The 22,316-nt window shown below is 40.3% G+C and overlaps 1 protein-coding gene and 1 long non-coding RNA gene across 3 annotated transcripts in view; one reads left to right on the forward strand and one right to left on the reverse strand.

Moving 5' to 3' along the window:
• PLCL2 (phospholipase C like 2) overlaps nt 1-9,636 on the forward strand; it is a 253,391-nt gene extending 243,755 nt beyond the window's left edge. For both annotated transcript variants that reach the window (XM_019508677.1, XM_019508676.1), the window contains exon 6: nt 7,974-9,636. In XM_019508677.1, coding sequence (XP_019364222.1) covers nt 7,974-8,153 — 180 coding nt within the window. In that variant the 3' untranslated portion in view covers nt 8,154-9,636. The remainder of the gene's footprint in view (nt 1-7,973) is intronic.
• A 4,227-nt stretch (nt 9,637-13,863) lies between these two features.
• LOC109291615 lies at nt 13,864-19,689 on the reverse strand. Its single transcript, XR_002095908.1, has 4 exons — nt 19,286-19,689; nt 17,613-18,744; nt 16,956-17,085; nt 13,864-14,258 (listed from the first exon to the last, which is right to left on the reverse strand). It is a non-coding gene; the product is annotated as an uncharacterized LOC109291615 (long non-coding RNA).
• Between the last annotated feature and the right edge of the window lie 2,627 nt (nt 19,690-22,316).

The raw sequence follows: 22,316 nt of genomic DNA on the forward strand, positions 1-22,316 counted from the left end.
AGCATTACTGGGAGTAACAAGGAATAATGGCCATAAGTTGACCGAGAGTAGATTCAAGCTAGATATCAGGAGGCACTACTTCATAGTCAGGGTGGCTAGGATCTGGAACCAACTTCCAAGGGAAGTGATGCTCACCCCTACCCTGGGGGTCTTCAAAAGGAGGCTAGACAGCCACCTAGGTGGGGTCATTTGACCCCAGCATCCTTTCCCGCCCATGACAGGGGGTTGGACTGGATGATCTGCCCAGGTCCCTTCCGACCCTACCTACTATGAAACTATGACATCTAAAAAAAATCTTGGACAAACAATACAAAAAGAAACCCCCCCTGGCTACCCTCCTACCCCCATTGTCACATACCATCCCACACTAGAAGGTATAAGAAGGATCATCAGACAATTAGAGTGTATACTTGAAGACCAGACCTGGAGAGAAATCTTTCCCCCTCCCTCCCTTTTCTGTGCGAGGCTTTTAAACAACCTCCCAAACTCACCAAACTCATCGTCAGAAAGAAACTTGCTGCTGATCAACAAACACTAAGTGGAACAGCAGAAGCAAAACCAGTCAACACAGTTGCCACACCCCACAGTGAAACTATCAGAATCCATGGATCCTATTCATGCCTAGCACTGATCCTGATATATCAGCCAATGCACTAAATGCCCTCATGGAAACTGAGGGTGAAAGTAATTAACAGCTAAACCTCAGAATAAACTCTCTCAGAAAAATGAAACACCCAGTCCCCAGCAGGAGAGTGCTTTTTAATAGCACCATCACTCCATATTACCTCACAGTCCTTTTACTGAAGGGTTAACTGTACTGATCAGGAAAAACCATGAACAGTGGTTTTATGGCTCATTACAATTTACTTGCCTCCCTCTGCTAACTTCTCTGGACTTCACATATCATAATAATGCTCTGTCTCTTTGAACAGTCTTATTCTCATATTTAATTACTGCTCCTTACTTGGTTTCTAGCTACTTCTGCTAGCTTCTCTTTGCTCAAGGCTTACAACCTCTTCCCCTGCTTTAAATGACCATTTTCATTTACCTAATGGATTTACACAAAAGTCATTGTTTTATCTGGTATTTAGCTTAGGCTGTAACTAACATCTCTCCCAGTTTCACATTTGGTTCAATACAAGTAAAAAACCCCCATGCTTCTCGCATGTTCCCTGGTCATCACAGCTACATCGTGCCACCAACACTACTATACTGGGACATGGCAGCTGAGAGGAAATGAGGCATGGAAAAGCAGACAGCCCTTTTATGCCCATAATACAAACCACAGGAAGAGGTGGGGTTCATGCACACCATCTGGATCATGCTAAGGCAAAATAGTCTCAAGCTCAAAGGGCTTGAGACCCATTGTGCACACACCCAGTGAAATGTGCCTATGCTCAACACATCTTATATAAATCCTGTTTCTGGTAAGGAACTTCTCTTTTTCTTCTCTGATGTTTAAGAATATCTTAAGAGGAAATATTACATGTTTCTCAGCTGAGGGGTAAGCATATTCATCCCACTTGCTTGACAGACCCAAGTTCAATATGTTAAAAAAAAGAGAGTTAACAATATATAAAGCATCAGCTCTCCCACCCTCCTCTCAACTAAGAACTGGGGGAAAAAAGTTTCAGCTTATTATATTAAGACTCCCAGTTAATTTCTCCGGTTTATTTTAAGGGAAAGGTTGTCTAGTCCAGTGGTCTCCCAACTTTTTTGATCGCGCACCCCTATCAGTAAAAAATTTGAGCACGCACCCCCAATATATGTATATTTATATAAATAGACATATAAATAGAAGTTCTAATATGTTCTTCCTGCACCCAATGGATTGTCTTGCGTACTCCCTGGGGGGCACGCACCCCACTTCAGAGACCACTGGTCTAGTCTATGGGAATGAAAACCTCAGAGCCCTAAAATAAAAATCAGTCTGGAAAGGAAAAATTTTAAAAGCACATAAGGAAGGAATTAGAAATAATAAAAATTGTTGGGTTTTTCTGATGGGTTTTCCCTGCGGTTCTTCCTGGCTATTTAAAATCAGCTTGTTTCTCAAAAACCATAATCTTTTACAATAAAGCAAAGTCATGTTGGTTGGAAGACAACTGGAGGCTAAAACCCCTGAGAGTTGGTCTCTGGTCCTTCACAGTGAAAGCCTAGGAACATACCATTAAGCTGATACATTTTCTAAACAAATCAAGGCTGCATTTCACCCTCAAGTCATAGATATTGATCTTTTTTTAATTGAGACAACTAGACTACAGTTGATGTAATGGAAAATTTGATAAAATAGGAAAAATATGTTTGACAATATTTTTATTAAAAAGTTCCCATAGAAGCAGTTGATGCTGTTAATTGCATGCATGTTAAAACCGCCATTCCCAAAGCTTTACTTCCTTTCTAATTTGCAAATAGTGCCTAAATTCATCCTTAGTTTAATATAATTGCTCTCAATAGAAGTTAATGCTTGTGCCACACGCTCTTTATTGCATATTTTGGCAACATTTTAAAGTTAACTACCATAAGCAAAGTTTCCAATCTGAAAGTCCCAATAGTTGATCCTTGAATCCATTCTGTTGGATTAAGTTTTCTCCATCTGCACAGCTGACTTGCCACATTTATATTAATGATTTTTTATTATTCAGACTGTAGTAGTGCTTGTATTTTCCAAACAAATACTAAAAGCCTTGCTCTAAAGAGCTGCAATCCATGATGATAAAATAACAGCTGAAGGGTGTTAAGACCGTGTTTGCACAGACTGGCTTCTACAAACCTCCTATCACTGTGATTGATTGTCACACTGGACACAGATCTTCCTGATATTCTTGAAGCAATCTGGGATAGTGAAAGACTCATGGGGCAACATTGTGGAGACTCAGAGTATACAGCTACCTGAAGAAGTCTCTCCTGTCCAGAGGAAGAGGAGGAGGAGCCTGGTAGCCTCCTCTAGAATTTGCCACTGCTGCTGCACTGAAGTAGTGAGGGAGCAAGGACATGTGGCAAATAGATTTACCATGGAATACAGGGAGAAAAGAGCCCAAGAGCAGCTGTTACTATGTTTATGTATTTAAATATCTCATCTTTGCACTGGGGAAAAAATAAGGTTCCATGTATAAATGAGACATTTTCGCACTATGTGTTGAAGGCATTCAAGCTATGTATGGTAAAAATTAGTGCAAGTTTGTCAGAGGCTGATTTAGGAATTCCAGAACTTTTCCAATAGGCCCTGGCTTAACAGACAGATTGTCTAGGGGGTTCCCTACCTTTTCAAGCACAGATCATCCTCCTCATAGCTAAAATTCAGCAAAGTTATAGAGGAGGGCCTCGAGGCTAAAAAGTTTGAGAACCACTGTTTTAAACCATAGTTTGGGAATGATAACTTTGAATTTCAGCATTTTTACAATTAGGGGCTGGTTCTTTGTGGTGCTGAGTCTCGACTCCCTGTTATTTCAGTAGGACTCAAGGGCAGGCAGCTCTCCCACTTTCTGAGTAAGCGCTCTAACCACTCAGATACATTCCCACCATAGTCTTGGATTTCCGAAAGCTACATTTTCATGACGTTTTTTCCTCAGTCATCAGTTACTGAACATGCTCAGTCTGTATATGCACACTTCTGTACACATAGTGCAGAGGTATCAGAATTTCAATCTATAAGGGCCAAAAATGCCACTAAAGCAGCCAGAAACCTACCAGTTAGATGCACAAAGGAGAATTAATAGAATCCTACCCAGCCCATTGACAAAAGGAAAGAAGAAAAGGAAGAACATTCACCAGAAAAAGATAGGTATGCATTTAACCACTATTAAAAACTTGAGATAAATTATATTGTATTGAGATGGCAGTACCATCCCTATTGTGGGTGAGAAAAGTTGTTGCACATTAGCATATGTATCAGTGAGTCCTAGGTGTTAGCCAGCCAATTCAGTGGCCCAGCACTGTCCCCTGACAAACAGAAAACAACAAATAAAGGCACCGCACTGGATTGTAGCGTTTTGTCTGGGGTATTTTTGTATGTGCCCAAATATTGCCAAAGGTGAAATCTTATTTCTGCTTAGGATAAGAAAAATTCAAAATGTAGCACAAAAACTCACTGCGTCAGCCCTTCAATTTTCCTTTTGTCAAGTTACATCAAATATACAGTAGTAAAGATAACAGTTGCATTGTACTGTGAAATCTGTGACAAAAATATGATTAAGTACTAGGACTGTGTGAAGCTTTGATCCTTGATTTGATTCAGTGGAGATTCGGCGCAATTTGGGCCAAATCTCCAAATCCGAATCAAATCAGAGAAGCCTTTAATCTCTCCAAATCGAATAGGAACCCTCCGAATCGATTCAGAGATTCAGACATAGACGCCTTTAAATGTTTTTTGTACATACCACTAGCTAGCAGGGGCTCGTAAATGCTGCAATGCTGGGGCACATAGAGTGTCCCACAGAAGCATGAGGGGCTCCCCATTGCACTTGGCAGCAGACCTGGAAGTGGACCAGAAGCACTTCCAGTCCACTTTTGGGTCTGCTGGGGAGCTCAGCTCAGTGCCTGGTGCCTCCTGGGTTTGGGGGGGAGGGCACCCAGGGGGCACCCGGAGTCCCCCTGTGACCAGTCGCTGAGCCAGGGGGGCGCAGCAGGGGCCCCCAGCACACTCCCCAGCAGACACAGAAGTGGACCGATCCACTTCTGGGTTCTCTGCCACGCATGTGGAGGGTCCCCCTGCTCTCCTGTGGGACACTATCCGCCCCAGCATCGCAGCGATCACAAGCCATGCCTGCTACCTCAAGGTATGTAGAAAAAACTTTTAAAGATGTGTTTATGTCTGAATCACTGATTCGCCAAATCAGCATCGAATCTGAATGGAATAGGGCCTGCTTCGCACACCCCTATTAAGTACCCACTACATAGTAAAGAAAATGTAGAAATACTGAAACAGTCTGCTTGTTCTTGTGTCACACTGAATCAAAACCATTAATCTAGTTTTCCAGAGTTGGGGTGGAAAAGAGCATTTCCCCCTTTTTAAATTATTTTTACAAACTCAGACATCAAACAGTGGTGCACCTCTTACTTGAAATCATCAAAGCAAACTAATGCTTTCCATGCTGCTGAACTTGCTTTTCCAAAGTACGATTCAGGTCAATGAGAATATAAATACATAAAAGAAATGTAATTGGCTCTGCATATTAACTCACATCCTGTTGTGGATTTTGCTTATCTTGTTTAAACAGTTTATGAATGATTATCAGTGTTGTTGTGTGGTATATTTAAAGAGTCAGCATACGGCTGCCTAACACAGTGATTCTCAACCTGCACAATGCAGCACACTGAGGTGTTGTGAGAATCCTTTAAAGGTGCCCTTGATATTAGGTGTACAAACACCTACATGTGATTCATAAGACAAACCCAGATATTTCAAATAGGAAGCAATAGTGTTAAAAACAGTCTGACCCGTTGTCGTCTGCCTGAGCTTTTTGCAACAATTACAACAAAAAAACCTCTGCTAATTTATGTAGTCAAGAAATGAGTGAAAGCTAAGCTAGCATTTACAGAAAGGTGTCTTGTATCTAAAAAGGTTGAGAACCCCTGGCCTAACATAACTGTCCTGTACTGAATTCATCTGATAAAGCATGAACAAGTGTTAAACACAAAGTAGACATCAGTGAATTTTTTTGACTACTACCATCTTGTTGGTTCTAAGTATGCCTTTGTTATGTGGACTGTTTTCCAGTGGAGACTAGGATCAGAGCTCAGTTTATTTAAATTATGACCTAACCCAGATTTGGATCTTCAAAAGAAAAAGTCTGGTAAAACTAATGCCATAGACCCCTACACTGCCTTTTAGATTTGGTTTTGGAACTGCTCCAGGAATTTGTAGTCTCTCAGAGGCAGATTCCTGCTGGGATAGAAAAGCTGCTTTGTTTCCTCATTTTCCTCCATCTTACATTGAATATGGTAGACCTGCTTCATTTTTTTAGGTTTGCATATAGGAGAATAAGTTTCACGTAGGAAGCTATAGTGTTAAAAATGATCTGACCTGTTGTGGTATCCCTAAGCTTTTTGCAACAACAACAAAAAAGGCTCTGCTATTTTATGCAGTCAAGAAATGAGTGAAAGCTAAGCTAGCATATACATAGGCATAGCATAGAAAGGTGTCTTGTATACTTTTCTGTAAAGTATCATTCGATGAGCTTTAGTTAAAGTGCCCCCACCACCATTTTGAAATGTAGGGACACTGAGACATGGGACACTGTGGGTGCTTTAAGTATGTATTATATATTGGCCTTGAATCTTAGATTTTCAGAGTATGGTGTATATCTCTCTCCAAGTAGAATGAATGGCCCAGTGTCAGTGTATTTATGTTCCTACTTGCATATAGTAGTAATTTGTTTTGTTAATCAGAAGCATATAGTGCATTAAGAAACTGAGGACTTCTTAGTCTCATTTGGGTGCCTGTAGATATGTGCAGAGGCTGCTCCAATGCACTGTAATAACAGCATGTCAGAGCAGACTCGATTAATCGAGTTGGTTGGAGCATGCTAGTTAGCGCACTCCAGCAGCCTCCACGTGTTGTATCTCAGCATCCCTGTGCTTCAGAATGGTGGTGGGGGCACTTTAGCTAAAGCTCATTGGGTGAACTTTAGTTAAAGTGCCCCCACCACCATTTTGAAATGCGGGGTTGCTGAGACATGGGACACAGTAGAGCAACTCTTGGAGCTGCTTTAATTAAAGTGGCCCCAGAGCACATGTTAAAATATGCATCCCATCCCAAAGTATTTGGTTTATTTATATTTAAGATGGGGAAACAATGTTTTTTTCTTAGCCTTGTTCTCAGAAATGGACAAACTACTTTGGCTAAAATTTTCCAAAAGATTACATGGAATCAGTATGGGAAATCCCAGTGCAAATGTTAAAATTTGACAAAGTTATAAACAAATGAAAAAGGTCTTATAAGTCTGACAACCTTAATAAGCAGAGTTAACCCCACATATAATAATATAAACAGCTTGATTCAAGTTCTAAAAACAATTCTAATTAATGCACTAAATGAAACTTGTGCTAGAAACAGATGTACTCTTAATATGACTCATTTATTCAGTTGGAATGGTTTTTATTCACTTTTCTGGTCATCATGTTTCAGTGGGGGGCAGGGGGGGGTGTCTGGCTGAACCTTCCCAGTTGCTTATTCTCCCCATAGTCTGAACTGATGTTGCCAGTTTCAAGGAGGGTGGGTTTTGGGGGTTTGTTCACCCCCCCCCCCTTTTAATTCTTTTTTCAGGTCTCCCATTTGTGTGCTTCAAAGAGAAGTAATTTAGTGCATTTTGATTACATAGATTCCCAACACTACATCAGCTGTAAAATGCAAATACTGTAACATTCTTTAGTAGGTAGCCTGCCAATCTGGTTTATCCAGACAGTGACCAAGCTTGCCTGCATCATCCTATGTATTCATACATGAGTGCAAATATAGCACCATCTCCTTTGCCTCTGCAGCAGCCCCCCTTCAAGTCTTCTACATACAGATTTTCAAGAAAGACAACACACCGTAACATGGGCCCTTGTTCATCTTGTGGATTCCTGCATGTAAATAGAGTATGGAATGAAGTGAAGTGACCTGGAAAACCTCAACCTCCTCCCACATGCACGCACATACACACATCACATGATCCCAGACCTCCCCTCACACATGATCCCAACTGCTGTGTGAAATAAGTCAATCATTATTACAATTTTCTGAGTGCACAAATTTTAAAAATAGCAAGGGTTAAACTATAGCTCAAATTCCTTTGTTTCAAACTGTTGACTAGAGAAGGTTCTTGTTCTTTTGTTTATTTAGTTAGTTGGCTCCGGAGCAAATAAATGGCATAGCTTCTTGCTAACACAAAGTAATCTGGGTTTGATCTTAAAGCACACAACAATTGTACAACAAAATTGGAACTGCAAGGAATCTTCTTGATTGGATACTTTAACCGCATTTGTTCTTGCAGGGACAAGCTGATCTTCTCAAATATGCTAAAAATGAGGCATTGGAGAACTTGAAGCAAATCCATTATGCAGCACTTTCATGTGGACTTAATAAACGAGGCACTGAAAACACAGAAATCTCAAAGCCCCGTCGAAGCTTGGAGGTCATACCTGAGAAAGCAGGTGATGAAACTGGAGACTGAGAGAACATTCTGCTCATAATTATGGAGTTTATAACTCTGTGACCAATTGTAGCTGCACAGGCATCTGCTTTGCACTTGTACTCTTGAAAAAAATATTTGGAATTTTTAAAGCACAACTGGAGAAGCTAATTACAATCTATTGAAACTGTGAATGTACGTAGCAATTCTGCGGGTGAAGGCAATGACATTGTTTAACACAGAAATTATACTGCTGGCCAAAATTTACTGTATATGTATAAAAGATGTCATAACTCAGTAACAGTGTGCTGAAAAGTTCATTGTAGTTCCCTAAAGAAAACTGCTTTTTCTTAAGGAAAATGAGCCGTAACTTAGGTGAAGGTGGGTTCACAGGTTAGAAGTTGACACGGTGCCTTGATTTTCAAACAGTTAGGTGTGCAAATCCTTGATTTTTTTTAATGCACAATTCATTACATGCTTGTGCTAACCAGATATGTAATTGTACACCTAATTTATGAAAATCAGGGTCAATAATATAAATCCACAGCTTTTACAGAATGTGTAATTCAGACACTCAGAAGTATTTGGTTTTGAAGTGGTATTTTGTTGTTTTTTTATTGTTGAGCCATAATAAAAAAGAGAATGTAATCAGACAGTGCTAACTGACTACTCAGTGCACTGTAGGAGAGCCATTGCATAAAAGGAAAAATGTGCAATCTGTCTGATAGTCTGTGTCAGAAGATACATACTTATTCCTGCCTAAGAACTTCTGCAAACGTGTATACATAATGTAAAAGTGACCAAACTGCGAGTAAAATGTTGTAAATAATTTTTCATTTTGTGAAGTGAAGTGCTTACATTAAAAAAAGTTTTATGATATTACTCCCAGACAAGTAAAGCTTTTAACTAAAATTTTAACGTTTTTTAGTTTTTGATTTTTAAGTATTTTCTTCCTTACAGAGTAGGCAATAACTCAGCTAGCAGGTTTGTAAAAACCTTATTGCTGTTACTTTAGGTAAAGGTACAGTGGCTAATATTCTCAATGTAAAATAGCTATACCAGCTAAGTTTCTTCTCTTACTGCTTCTGATTTGACAATAATGTGAAGTATATCATGCAGTACAATAAATTAGAAAATGATGTATATTCATACAAAAACTAACATGCATTTTTTCAGCAGGGAGAGGTTTTTATTGAGAAATACTGTTTTTTATTTTTAAGCCATATTTACACCACAGTTTTTTTTAGCTACCAAAGCAAGGCCCTGAGCCTGCAAAGTCTGTTGAATTAACCACCAGAAGAGGTGTAATGCATGAGTTGAAGTGGATCATGGGGAGTTTTAACTTGGTGACAATGCTTTCAGTTCAAGTGCCCATGAAACAATAAATCATAAGTCAATGTACACCCTATAGTTATCCAATACCAATAAAATTTGTCCTCAAAAAAAAGAGAGCGCGAGAAAGAGAAGAACAAAAAGAGTAAGTCATAAAAAAGTAATCACTCCATTGTGATGTGCTTAAATAAAATGAAAAAGTACAATTAAATACAATATTTGTTTATGTAACATGTTTAACCATTTAACAAAAGTTTTTTGGATTCATTCCTTGAAGGAAAGTTTCTTTTTATACATTATTCATACATAGTCCTGTTCTGTATGTACTATAATGCCTTAAAATGGCTTATAATTGAGAAGATGCATCAAAAGATCACATGGACTTGGAAATCTACAAGAAGCATGCATATTGCATTCAGAAGAATGAAGTACAGACTTCTGAAATCATAACAGCAGATGTTATTGTTCAGTCATCATGAGTAAGACCAGCTACCAGATGCCAAGTCGAATTGGCAGCAAAGATAGGAGAGGAGATAAGTAGCCTAGAATAGTGGAATAACCTGTTATGGATTACTTTAGAGAAGCTGGAAGGTTTCAAGTCAGCAGGGCTGGACAGGATACATCCTTGAGTACTGAAGGAGTTGGCTGAGGTAATGTTGGAGCCATTGACAACACGTGGAAGTTGGGTGAGGTCCTGCATGACTGGAAAAAGGCAAACATAGTACACATCTTTAAGACGGGGAATAAGGAAAATACGGGGAATTATAGACCAGTCAGTCTGACCTTCATATCAGGAAAGATCATGAAGCAAGTCATCAACAAATCTATTTTTAAGCACCTAGAGGAGAACAAGGTGAGCAGGAACAACAAGCATGGATTCATCTAGGGCAAGTCATGCCTGACCAACTTCATTTCATTTTATGAGAAGGTGTCAGGCTGTGTGAATGAGGGTAGAGCAGTGGTTGCTATAATAGCTTTTGACACCATTTCCCATGATGTTCTCATTAGTTAGTTAAGAATATGCAGACTAGATGAAAGTACAGTAAATTATCATGTACAGGAGTAATCAATGGTTGATGTTCAGTTGGATAGAAGAATCAAGTGGTGTTCCCCAGGGGTCCATCCTGGATCTGGTATTGCTTAATATTGCAGACAACACCAAATTAGTAGTTGCAAGGCACTCTAGAGGGTAGAGCTAGGATTCAGAATGACCTTGTTAAATGGTCTAAAAATCAGCTAAATTAATTTTAGCAAGTGCAAGATCCTGCTCTTAGGCTAAACCAGTTGCATGCACACACAGACTGGGGAATGATTGGTGAACCTGCAGGATTGCCGAGGAGGACCTCAAGGTTACAATGGACCTTAGGCTGAATAAACCAACAGTGTGATCTTGTTGCAAAAAAGCACCAAAGCACACTGGATTGTATTAATTGTAACATTGCTTGCAAATTAAAGGAAGTAATCCTTCCACTCCATTTGGCACTGGTGAGGCCTCCTGTGGAGTACTGTGTCCAGTTTTGGGTGCCACACTTCAAGAAAGATGCTGGCAGTTTGGAAAGAATCCAGGAAAGGGCAACAAAAATTATTAGATGTCTGGAAAAGATGGCTCATGAGGAAAGGCTGAAAGAACTAAGATTATTTAGGTTGGAGAAGAGAAGACTAAGGGAGGTTTGATAATGATTTTCAAATATCTGAAGGGTAGTTATAAAGAGGATAGGGACGAATGATTCTCTGTGGCCATGGGAAACGACACTAGGAGTAATAGTCTCACACTGCAGCAGAGGAGATTTAGGTTGGATATTAGGAAGAACTTTCTTATTGTTAAGTGGCTAAGTGTTGGAACAGGTTATCCAGAGTGGTTATGAAATCTCTATCCTTGGAAATTTTTAACAGGCTAGACAAACACTTGACAGATGGTTTAGTCAGGCATGATTCTGCTTTAGCAGGGGAGTTTGACTAGGTGACTTTCTGGGGTCCTTTCTATCCCTACTTCTCTCTGACTCTATGATTGTTAAGCAAAGACCCAATTTGTTAATCCATATTTCCTGAATTGTATCTTCTCATCAAAGAGTCCTTTCATCCCTGATGCAACTTAATTTAATTGCTGTTATCCTTAACACTGTTTATTTTCAGGTCCTAAAGCAAGACACTGGTGGCTGTTTTCCAAGTATACAATACAAGGAAAAAAAAAAATCAAATTATAGTTTGCTTTAAATTTACACACTGTTTTTAGCAGTTTTTCTTTCATGTACCATTAAATGCATGAATTGCTTATATACATTTGAATTGTGATAAATGGTCCCAAAAATATTATTGTTCTTCAGTGAACTGACTTTCTTCTTTTGCTCAGCCCTGGCAAACAATAGTAAGCAAATTAGGATATTTGTAGAGGCATAGGTCAAATATAGTATCATCCAAAAAGAAAACACTACTGCACTGAGAAAAAGGTCACAAAGACATGATTTGTCATTTAAATGTTGACTGTATTTTGCTCAGTAAAAGAACTGAAAGATATGACTAGACCTGCCCAAATTAGGTGTTCATCTAAACTGTGATCTCAGTCTCCAGCTGTTCTCAGTAATCATCGAGGACAGCTGAGAAGGGTAAGCAGTACAAAGAGTACATTTATGGCGCCATAATCCTGGAGACAACCAGCGGCCGTTTCATGGTATAGAGGTGCCTCAACAATTGATGGAGTCAATGGGGGTGTGCTGTGCCTTTGACATGTTGTCTGCACGTTGGGCTGAAAGAAGGATGATAGAAGAGCAAATTCAGGAATTGTACAATTCAGGGATTCTCCTGCCCAAAAGGAAGACTTAACTGTAAAAATCAACTCATTTTTTAGTCCTTTTACAACATTTGGATTGCAGAAGTGGAGTTCAGAGTTCAGCTCTACATTTGAAATCCTAGCTTCACTGAGTCAGTGGCATAAGCCCAGGGACTTCAGTAGAACTGGGATTTCAGTTTTCTCCTCCTTTCCTTATGCTTCTAACTTCTCTCTTTTTTTGTCCATCAACTCTCAAATACATGTGTTGCAATTTTCAATGCAATGATGGGGTACCCCTTAAAATCTCAAAACCCTGCTGCCTAAGAAAGTACAAAGTGCTTCTTGCTGTATATGTATGGTTTTTTTAAATCTCATGGCTGGCTGCCGTATTAATTTTTCCTGTTTTAAAGTTGAAGTACCGGAGAGATGATTCAAAACTGTCAGCATGAAAAATGGAACTGATTTCTAGATGGCTGAAAATGACATCTGTGGTCTCTTAATCAAAAGGAACAGTTCGTGAAGAACCAATTCTCCATTCTCCCAGTTTAGAAACTTTCTTTCCCTTTGTATGAATTCCCTGTTTTGGTGCACGAATGTTGTTCTATCAATAGTACACATTTTTCCTTGCTGCCTGCAGGAATTGCTGTGTGTTTGATGGCCACCCCTAAATTACCTAAGTATAGCATGGCCATCTGTCATCCAAACTGTAGTCAGTTTTATGTCATAAGTAAATTAAAGTCCAGCATAAAACATTCAGTGATACACTTTCAAAAGGGTAAAAGTATAAGGGTAAATATTTACACTCATAAGATTATATATGCGTATGTGTAGAGCAGTGGGTCTTCACCTATTTGTCATAGTGTGCCACATTTGCAGCTCTCACTGGTGTTATGTGTTATCCACACAACTTACTTCCAGTTAAAAAATGTTTTGTATCTGTTATTTGACAGTAATGCAGGATGTCACATGGGCTGTAGCCCACAGGCCACAGGTTGAGAACCACTGGTGGAGAGAGAAAGAGAGGGAGCATGCATGCATGCAGTAGTCAATCATGTGAAGTTATCCTTGCTGCTCCACAGATATGGCCTTCTTGAGATTTAACATTAAAGTAAGACTGAAATCATTCACTGAATTTTATAGTTTGAGTGAAAACCTAGTACTGAAGAAGTCAATGGAGCTCTTCTATTGACTTCAGTCAGTAGAATTTCATCATATTTCTCCACATTTATCACACTTACTTATTCTGAAGCTACTGAATGTGCTAGGTAAAGTATTTAGCAATTTTGTTTAAAAATTACACATTTGTTCAATCCTTCCCCCTCCACAGCCCCCCCCAACAACTTCCTGGAGATAAAAGACCAACAGATCTTTCAAATCCCAGCTCTTCTCATACATTTTTCAAATGTATTCTAGTGCAACAAATTTGAAAATTTCCAAACTGCAAAAAAACCTTAAGCCATAACGTAAGTATAGTCAATTATTCTCAGCAAGGAGAAGGTGACACAACTGTCAAGTTCTGCTGCTGATTTCTGTTTCCAGACAGCAGTAAACTTCTCTTTCTGCTCATTGACTCTGCTCCCCAGATAGTTAAGGAGAGAAACTAAACAGAAAAGAGGGGCACCAGGGGTACAGCAGGAAACCGGAAATGAAAAGAGGACAGAAGGTCAGGAGGAGAGATAGCATTCAAAGCCACTGGGTAACCTCAAAGACACATGGGAACAGCAGCAACAACAGAGGTACACTAGAGGAGATTGTGGGTGGGCAGAAGATTTTGTGCGGAGAAGTAGGGGTGCTACAGGGAGCCTGGAGCTAAAGATAGCCTATTTCCTCTACACCAACGTATAAGAGCTTGGGGCTCCCTCGCTCCTAATACCTTGGCTTCCTGAGGCAATAAAGCTGTAGTGTCATGAGGATCCATGGTGGAGTAATGCACTGGACAGCGCTGTCAGGAGAACAGAAGAGCCAAGACAGCAGGCCTGAGGGATCCCATCAAGGGCTGATGTCATCACAGACAGCACTTCCCTTCCCAGATTTCTCCAGTCCAAGTGCTTGGCAAAAGAAAGGATAGGAGGCAAAATGATGTAATGAGGTGAAAGAGAAGCAGAGTTTCATGAGGTTTACAATTGGCAGAGGTGCCATTGAGCTGCAGTGAGAAAATCACTGATAGGTCAGGAGGAGCTGTGCTCTCGGAAGGCTCCGTTCATAAAAACCTTCTCTCTGGGTGAAACTTAAGTTTATCCTGGGAGCTGAGCAGGTTTTTAGAGCTTAAGTATGGATGTGCAAAGGGGCTTTTGGGTAGGCAGAGTAGTTTCTTTGTTGCATACAGTGGTAGGACATTTTTGGGGCAATCATAGTTGTTAGTCACCAGGATTCTAGAAGAGGAGACAGGATGGTCTCAGAGATATATCGTCTTATGCTGGAAGCTGCAATTTGTTTCTGACTTTGCCATTTTGTTATTCACTTAACCTCTCTACCCCTTTATGCCTTGGCTCCTCCATCAGCAAAATGGAGATGATTTTATTTCCTTTGTAAAGCACTTTAGGATCTACAGATAAAATATGCTGTGTAACTGGGTAAATGCACGAAGCAATCCCAAGCACCCCACCCATAAGGGTGATATGGATTAAATACATTACACAGCATTGGAATTAAACTGTCTCTAGAATACAGCCAATTTTTTTGGTCCTTTGAATGTTCACTCAAAAAAGATTTCACAGGATGTTGTTTTGCAAAGTGCACTACATTCTGAAGCTTTTTTTCCCCATTGTTGTGTGCTGCTCATAGTCAGATGTTACTAATTGGCTCATTAGTACAGGTTTTAAAATATGAGCCAAACCAAATAGATTGAGCTGTGGCAAATAAGTTCTGGGTTTCCACGTACTGATGATGTCAGTATTGTAATCTTGTGTACTCGTTGCCTCTGCTGTGTAGCAGCAAATAAGAATTTTTACATTCTCAGCACGGTGGTTGCGGGCTATAGCAACCTCGACACTTCTTCCACTTCGGAAGTTTTTCCTTTAGAACCAAAAAATCTAAGGGATTCAGGCCCATGATTCAGATCCACATTTCAAATCCTAAATATCAGAGTTATTGAGATTTGGGTTTGTACTGATCTCTAAGCATATTTAATTTCTAAATCACCAAAATATTAAGAAAGGGCTGATACCACAGACATCATTTCATCAAGACTGTGACATGCCAATACTTAACATTTTGTCATATTTATTAAAAAGTAAGTTGAAATTTCCCTGGATGAAGAAATGACACTGTTTGCAAGGCTAGGAATCTTGCTGTTACATAGGAAACTAGCCTTTTCCATCCACATGTCTCCACCTGACAGGAGCAGTTTGTCAGCACTGCATCCTTCTTTCTAAAGATCCATCTACTACTGTAGGGAGGTAGAATATGTTGTCCATAATATGTTTTGAAGACCCTACTAAGATGAAACTTTTTATTTTTATATGAATTTTCCCACTGAAATTTTAAAAGCCTTCTATTTGCTTTTATTACCTTTGCAAATTAGCCAGATCTAGCAACAAGAACCAGAATATAGTTATGAAATAAATGAAAACTGGCAAGCGTCAGGAAAGTTTATATAAAGCAGGACAGAATCAAAAAGAAAGCAAGGATCACGTATCTCTGATCAGTGATCCAAAACAAATCCTTGAAAACAATTGCACGGATCAGCCAACTAAGCACCATTATAAGCAGGCTTTCCCATGTGATTTTAGCAACCAGTAGACCATAAGAGTTAGTATAACTGGCAGAATACTAGACTACTAGGCTCTGTGACATATGTATGGCTAGGACAAATGAATGTTGTATTTTTCCCTGGATAAATTAAGCCTGCGATTATCCCACAAGAAAAATACTCTGAAATCAATGCATACACACATCACCCTAATCAGGTTGTAGTGAGCAGCTGAATCCATTTATTGCCATTTATTCAACAATGCAATAACTGTAGAAACATACTTTGCAATAACTCAGGATAAGCTGTTACCTACCTCTTATCCAGGAATTTTTTTTAGTATTTATCCTGGGACAATGGGCATAGACATTTGTATGATTGCACTCTGTTCCAGAATAAAACATTTTGCCCTTGGGATAAATCTGACTTCTGTTTGCAGGCTACAAAATATTACTTTGCAGCTCTGATAGTCCCCAGGTTACCAGACTTTAAAAATGCACATCAGGCCCATGGCAATAACAGAACCAGCCTGGACACATGCTGAATCTCTTCTGTGCTGATGAAAGTGCCTATTTGAAGAGTACTCGGTAACTCACAGGAATAACTTTGCTGTGCTTTTATCACATTGAGTCAGGACTGGGTCTAGAAAGCTTTGACCTCAGACAGGAGAAATATTTGGCTCATGTAGTATATGGTTCATGACTAACTGGGGGTGCCTTTACACATGCTCTAGGGTGGGAGGGGGGAGGGGGCCCTTTAATAAGAGCAGCTGTTAGGAGCTGCTTCAATTAAAGAGCGCGCAGCATCTTATGTATTCAATGTCTTGCACTTCAATACAGCAGCCAGGGCACTTTAACTAAAGCCCGTTTGATGAGCTTTAGCACACATCGGAGCAGGCATTGGTGCCCTGGGTTCCCTTCCTGCAGGTACTCGGATAGGAAACTACACCAGGGCCTTGGATATTATAAGTTGCTAAATGGCAACTTCAGAAGACTGACTTCTAAGGTATGAGATCTCAACATTGCAAGTGTATTCCACACCCAAGATAACTCACCGTTAGCTGATAATGCACCATCTGCACTGCAGTGTTCTGGTAACATCTTTCTTGGCAAACTCTCACAAAAAAAAAGTGTTTTCTTCACATGATTTAAGTTTTGCATCTGTTCTCTGTTGCAGCTGAACACCTGGGGGAAAAAAAAGACTATATTAATACTTTTATATTTGATTTTTTTTTGGTGTCTCAGACTCATTAGAAGGACAAGTTACATATTTTGACCTACTATGGGCAAGTTCCAAAAAATGTTATGTTCCACAACTGAATATAAAAAGGATATACCCTCTTTTAATGTTTATAACATAGTCAACACAATATAATGGAACATGATCCAAACATGATCCAAAAAAGAAACTTCATGAGCGTTATTGAGTTCTCTGTTACAAGTAATCTCTTTCTATACGATATAGTTGAACACAGTTTTAGCATTTAAAGCAGATGTACATTTTCTCTACAATTCTTGAAAGTTTGCATTGATTTCACCTGCATTTATATCTGTGTTAATCTTAATCAGGCCCTCGTGTTCTACCTCAAATGCTGCCATAAGGTACATCTCTTTCTTGTAATATTTTCCAAAGAACCAGACCAGAAGATAAAAAAAACTATGCTCCAAAATAAGTCACTGACTCAGCCTCAAGCAAGACATGAAGTAGATACCATGCTCTGATGAGTGAAGATTGCACATAGCAGGTGAACAGTCCTTCCCTGTTCACTTCTTACTGTTCTTATATTCCCTGTAACCTTGTACCACCATGGGCTGCTGCTTGTGATGCTGTCCCCAACGTGGGCTGCATTCCTGCACTCCCCAGTGTTCAGGAGATTCTGCAAGGGGAATAGATAAATAAAATCAGGTGCTAGGACCTGAGGATGCCTCTTTGCTGCAGCAGCGAGAATAAACTGAATGTGATAGGTGATACACCCCTGGAGATGCTTCCTCTGCTGCTGTGGCTGCAGCTTGCTGATTTCTGCAGTTGCTGCAGGCCAGATCCAGTATCTTCACATGTTGCCTACCCCTGGTATAGAACAATCAGTGACCGCCAACCTTTTGGGTGGATGTGCCACAAGTTAACCTGACCCCCCTCTTCTTCCCAAGTGTCACTGATCCTTTCCCTCTAGACTCTAGAGCTTGTGCTCTGGGGTCCCAAGATGGAGGGCAGAGGGAATATTTGAGCCTCGGGCTGCAGCTGCACGGAGCAGAACACCACTACAAGAGAAGATGTCACCACCAAGAGCCAGTTTAACTCTTTTCTGGCCCTGCAACTGCTGTTGTTTTATATAGTGGGCAAGGATTCAGAGCCCTGAATTCAGCAACAGCCACAGGAGCAGAAGAGGGTTGTGCAGGCTCTTGGTGGTGACACTTAACACCTCTCACAGCAGCATTCTGCCCCTGCCCTGCTGCCATTCTGGCGCCTGCCTTTTACTGAGAGCCCAAGACTCACCTGCCACACATTGTAGCTGCCTATGCCACTTGGTGCAAGTCGGCCACTAGGGTTAGAGGAATACCTACAGGCACTGCCAACCCCTCCTCAGATTCAGGAGCATCTGAGTTTTCATTTGATATGTCAGTGCTCTTATAGACTCATCCAGTTGCAAAGGCACTTCAGACGGAAGGGCGTAATAAGGCCTTATAGTTTCACCAGAAGTAGGGAGCATTCATCCAGATTGAAGTCAATGGGATCGCCATCTGTTCAGCACCTCAGGAAGTCAGGCCTGAATGCCTTACATTTTATAAAGAGCTTGACATTCCCTGTAGTCTCTCTAGGCTGCACGTTCTACCACTCCTTGACTTCTAAAATGTAAATAAATGGGGAAGTGATTAAATGAAATTAAAAGGTGGAAAACGCAAAAATCGACGAGGAGAAATTTCTACACATTATTAAAACACACTAAACTCATTGCCACAGGAATCATTGCCACCTAAGCCAAAAAACTAAGTTTTATAAAAGGTCCCAGATGCTTCTATGGATAACAATATCATAGAGGTGTGACAGTTAATGCTAATATGGGAAGAGAAATTTAGTGTCATGGGAAGTTTCTTGCATCATTTTCTGATGCACTGGTACTAACCAGTGTCAGAGACAGGTCATTAGGCGAGCTAAACCACACATGCACATCTGTATGCAATTCTTCTTATCTTGCATTTTTAAATTTGAAATTAATTTAACCTGCTGTAAGTCTCTGACATTACCAGTAATTTTAACCTCCTGCAAGAACTGTATGTACATGTAGCTTTACTCTGTTCTGTACCACTAAAACTATTCAGGACACTCATCTGAAATTCTGTGAGCTGAATCGGGTTCCCCAGGTTTCACAAGATTTCAGTAACTCACCCCTTCTTCATGGGACCAAGACCAATTCCAGGTGACCAGAATTAAAGTGGTTCTTTCTTATGCAACTTCTGCAGAATCTGATTCCAACAGAAAATGGGAGTTTTCAGGGGTACAACTCAACATCTATGCCCAGAAGTCTGAGGAACCCAATAACAGAAAAGCATTTTTGCTTTAGCAATACAGCTGGTGCCTATTACATATATATGTGCAAAGCCCTCAGGTTTGATAGACAAATTTAAAAGGAGCTGCAGACAGCTCTCATTTGATCTTCTAGAAAAGACAGGCCCACAGACTTGTATTCAAAATCTCGGTAGGGTGTATTGGCTTTGAAGAAGATCAAGAGACTGATGTGAGCATACAGACAAATCTTGTGGCAGTGGGAGCCAACCTTTTTTGGCAGGTGTACCACAAACTAACTCCCACTCCCTCCCTGCAGAGCTCCACTCCAATCCCCTTCCCTAGCACAATCTGCTGCTCTGTTTTCTGCTCCCTGCCTACTCTGCCACCGTGATGCCTATTGGCTGCCTGTGCCATTTGTGGCACATGAGCTGCAGGGTGGAAACCCTTGCCTTAGGAGTTCTGGAGCCTAGAAACTCCCCACATCAAGCCAACTTGTCATGACAGTACTACTTGACCCTAACATCTGCATGACAATAGGTTTGTCCTTTATGGTACCCTTCCAAGTGCAGCATGACTAGCTTTGTTACAGATATTCTAGCACAGTCTTTTTTCAGGTATGAAAGGGCCTTGTGCCTCCCTGTTTTCCCAGTGATCTCTTTTGCCCTTGTAGACTTGTATTCTCCATAGTTAATGTGCAGGAAACAGGAGTAAGAACTATTAAGCTACCACTTCTGGTCCTTTTGTGTGTAGAACCCCTGTCTAACCAAAAAATACTGGAAAGCCTGTGTTTAGAGTCTACCTATTGGATTCGCCTCACGGAAGCTGCCAAGGAGCTCAGATTGTTTTTTCCAGTCTCCAGTAGGCAATCCTGCCCTCTCAGGAGAAACTAGCCTGGATGTCGAATCGAGCCTTCAGGTAAATCAGTTTCAGGGAGAGTGGAAGAGATCATTGTAGCAGACTGACATGACAAAGACATCCTTGATGAATGAGGTCCTGTATTCTAACTGGGTTCTAGGTTCTCTAGCTATGAAGGGGAGCCTGAAACAGCTCATCTATAGTTATGACTACTTTTCAAAAGGTTATGAAACCCCTTTTCTGAGGGCTCTATGGACACAGGTCTGGGAATCTCTTTTAAGCTGGAAGAGCATAATCATAAAGGGAAGACACGTGAAGGTCTTGGCTTCGTAGAAATTGTTCTGACTTCACTACCCTGAGGACAGGCTTCAAAGGACTCTGGGTAAAACAGGCTTTCCTGAAAGACATGTTTAAACTCCTAGATTCCTAGAAGCTCTGCACCCCACACAACCTGAAAAAAATGGGGCAGACCCTTAATTAGCAAATTTGATGAAGTCTTCATAGTTATTGCTGAAGTGGGAGAGTGTACTGTTGATCAGCAGGAGGAGATGAAGTATTTTGGAGCAGCAGGAACTGAAAAAGTGCCGAATATGTAGAAGTGAAGGTGTGACTGCAGCTTCCCTTTTTTGAACACCTGGGCAAGCCAAAGAAGAAACTGGTTGCGAGAGAGGACTGAAGGAAACTCCAGGGACAAACCCTATGTAATCATGTTCAATAAAGAATAGACTCAACACCTGCAAAAAGTTGCAAATATACTCTAGTTAGCAAGGTACTAGCATTGGCCAAAACAAGAAGAGCCTTAAGAGTGGTTATGTCTACTGTGAAACATGACATTATAAAATAAAGTATTATTCTAATCTCTGGTGGGGCAAATAACAATGCAATGGACGTGTTTTTCTCTTGGCTACTTGAAGGACTTACTCCACCTAAATACTAAGAAGTTTTTTGAACTCCAAGAATTGATTACAGCCCTAGCTAGTAAACTCTTTCCCCACCCACATATAAGAGCATTAGCATCCTACAGCCCTTGAACAGTTACTTAACTTTTCACATCTAGAAAGAGTGAATTCTCTCTCAACTCCCATACTATGCAGTGAAGAGTGCAGTGTAAGTCAAATGGCATGCAAGGAATCAACACGGATCCTTAAATAGTTTGGAAGGAAATTTAATAGCATGCACTCTTAACTGGTATTCTGGACATCAAATGAATGAAGTGTACAAGCAAATGGAAAAGCCTAAAGAATTCTTAGAACTGTTCCACATGCACAACAAAGGCAACTGACAGAAGTGAGGGCTAGTCTTACAGTCTACAGTGCAACATGTCATGTCAGAACATGCCTTTACTTATGGCTTCAATCCAGCTATTTATTTCGGAAAAGGCAAAGGTGCTAAATGAAACTATCTTTCTTGTTTTCAAAACACTGGAGCCACAGCAAGAATGTAGATGCAGGCAAAGAAAAAGAAAATCATGATACATGTTGAAATTAAACAACAGCTTTGGCCTGGGTCATTCTAGTCATTTCAAACTGAATATGGAGAAAAATAAGCCCTTTTACAGTAATTGGTTCTGCTGCTGTATTTATCCCCAATTTTCTGAACTGTCAAGCCTCATTTCTTCTGTTATTTGGATTGACAATCCTCTCAATAGTGGTTCTTATTATGACTTGAAGGACACCATGGCCTAGTTTCACTGGGGAAGCACAAAACAAGTGAAACATAGGCTGCTATTACTTTGTCTGTAGTATTCTGTAATGCCAATAATGATATTGGGTTCCTCTGCGCATGTTGGTAATTTGCTAGGCAGGGCAATTGACGGAGCTGTTATTCATTGGCTGTGGTCTTGGGTGTAATAGACTGTGGCAGTGTGGCAAATCCCAGTGTAAATTATTTGGATTAAACAAACTGGAGAGGATTTCAAAGGTCCAGCTGCTGCTTTTATATATTCTAATGAAGGCACATGGAATAATAATTAACTCAGGACTACAGAGGGATGGGAGAAGTTGTTCAAAGGGGAGGGACATTCATTAAAATACATTTGGTAGGCAAGGCTTTCTTT

The sequence above is a fragment of the Gavialis gangeticus genome, unplaced genomic scaffold (genome assembly GCF_001723915.1).
Source record: "Gavialis gangeticus isolate Ggan-Ray unplaced genomic scaffold, GavGan_comp1, whole genome shotgun sequence".
Lineage (NCBI taxonomy): Eukaryota > Metazoa > Chordata > Crocodylia > Gavialidae > Gavialis > Gavialis gangeticus.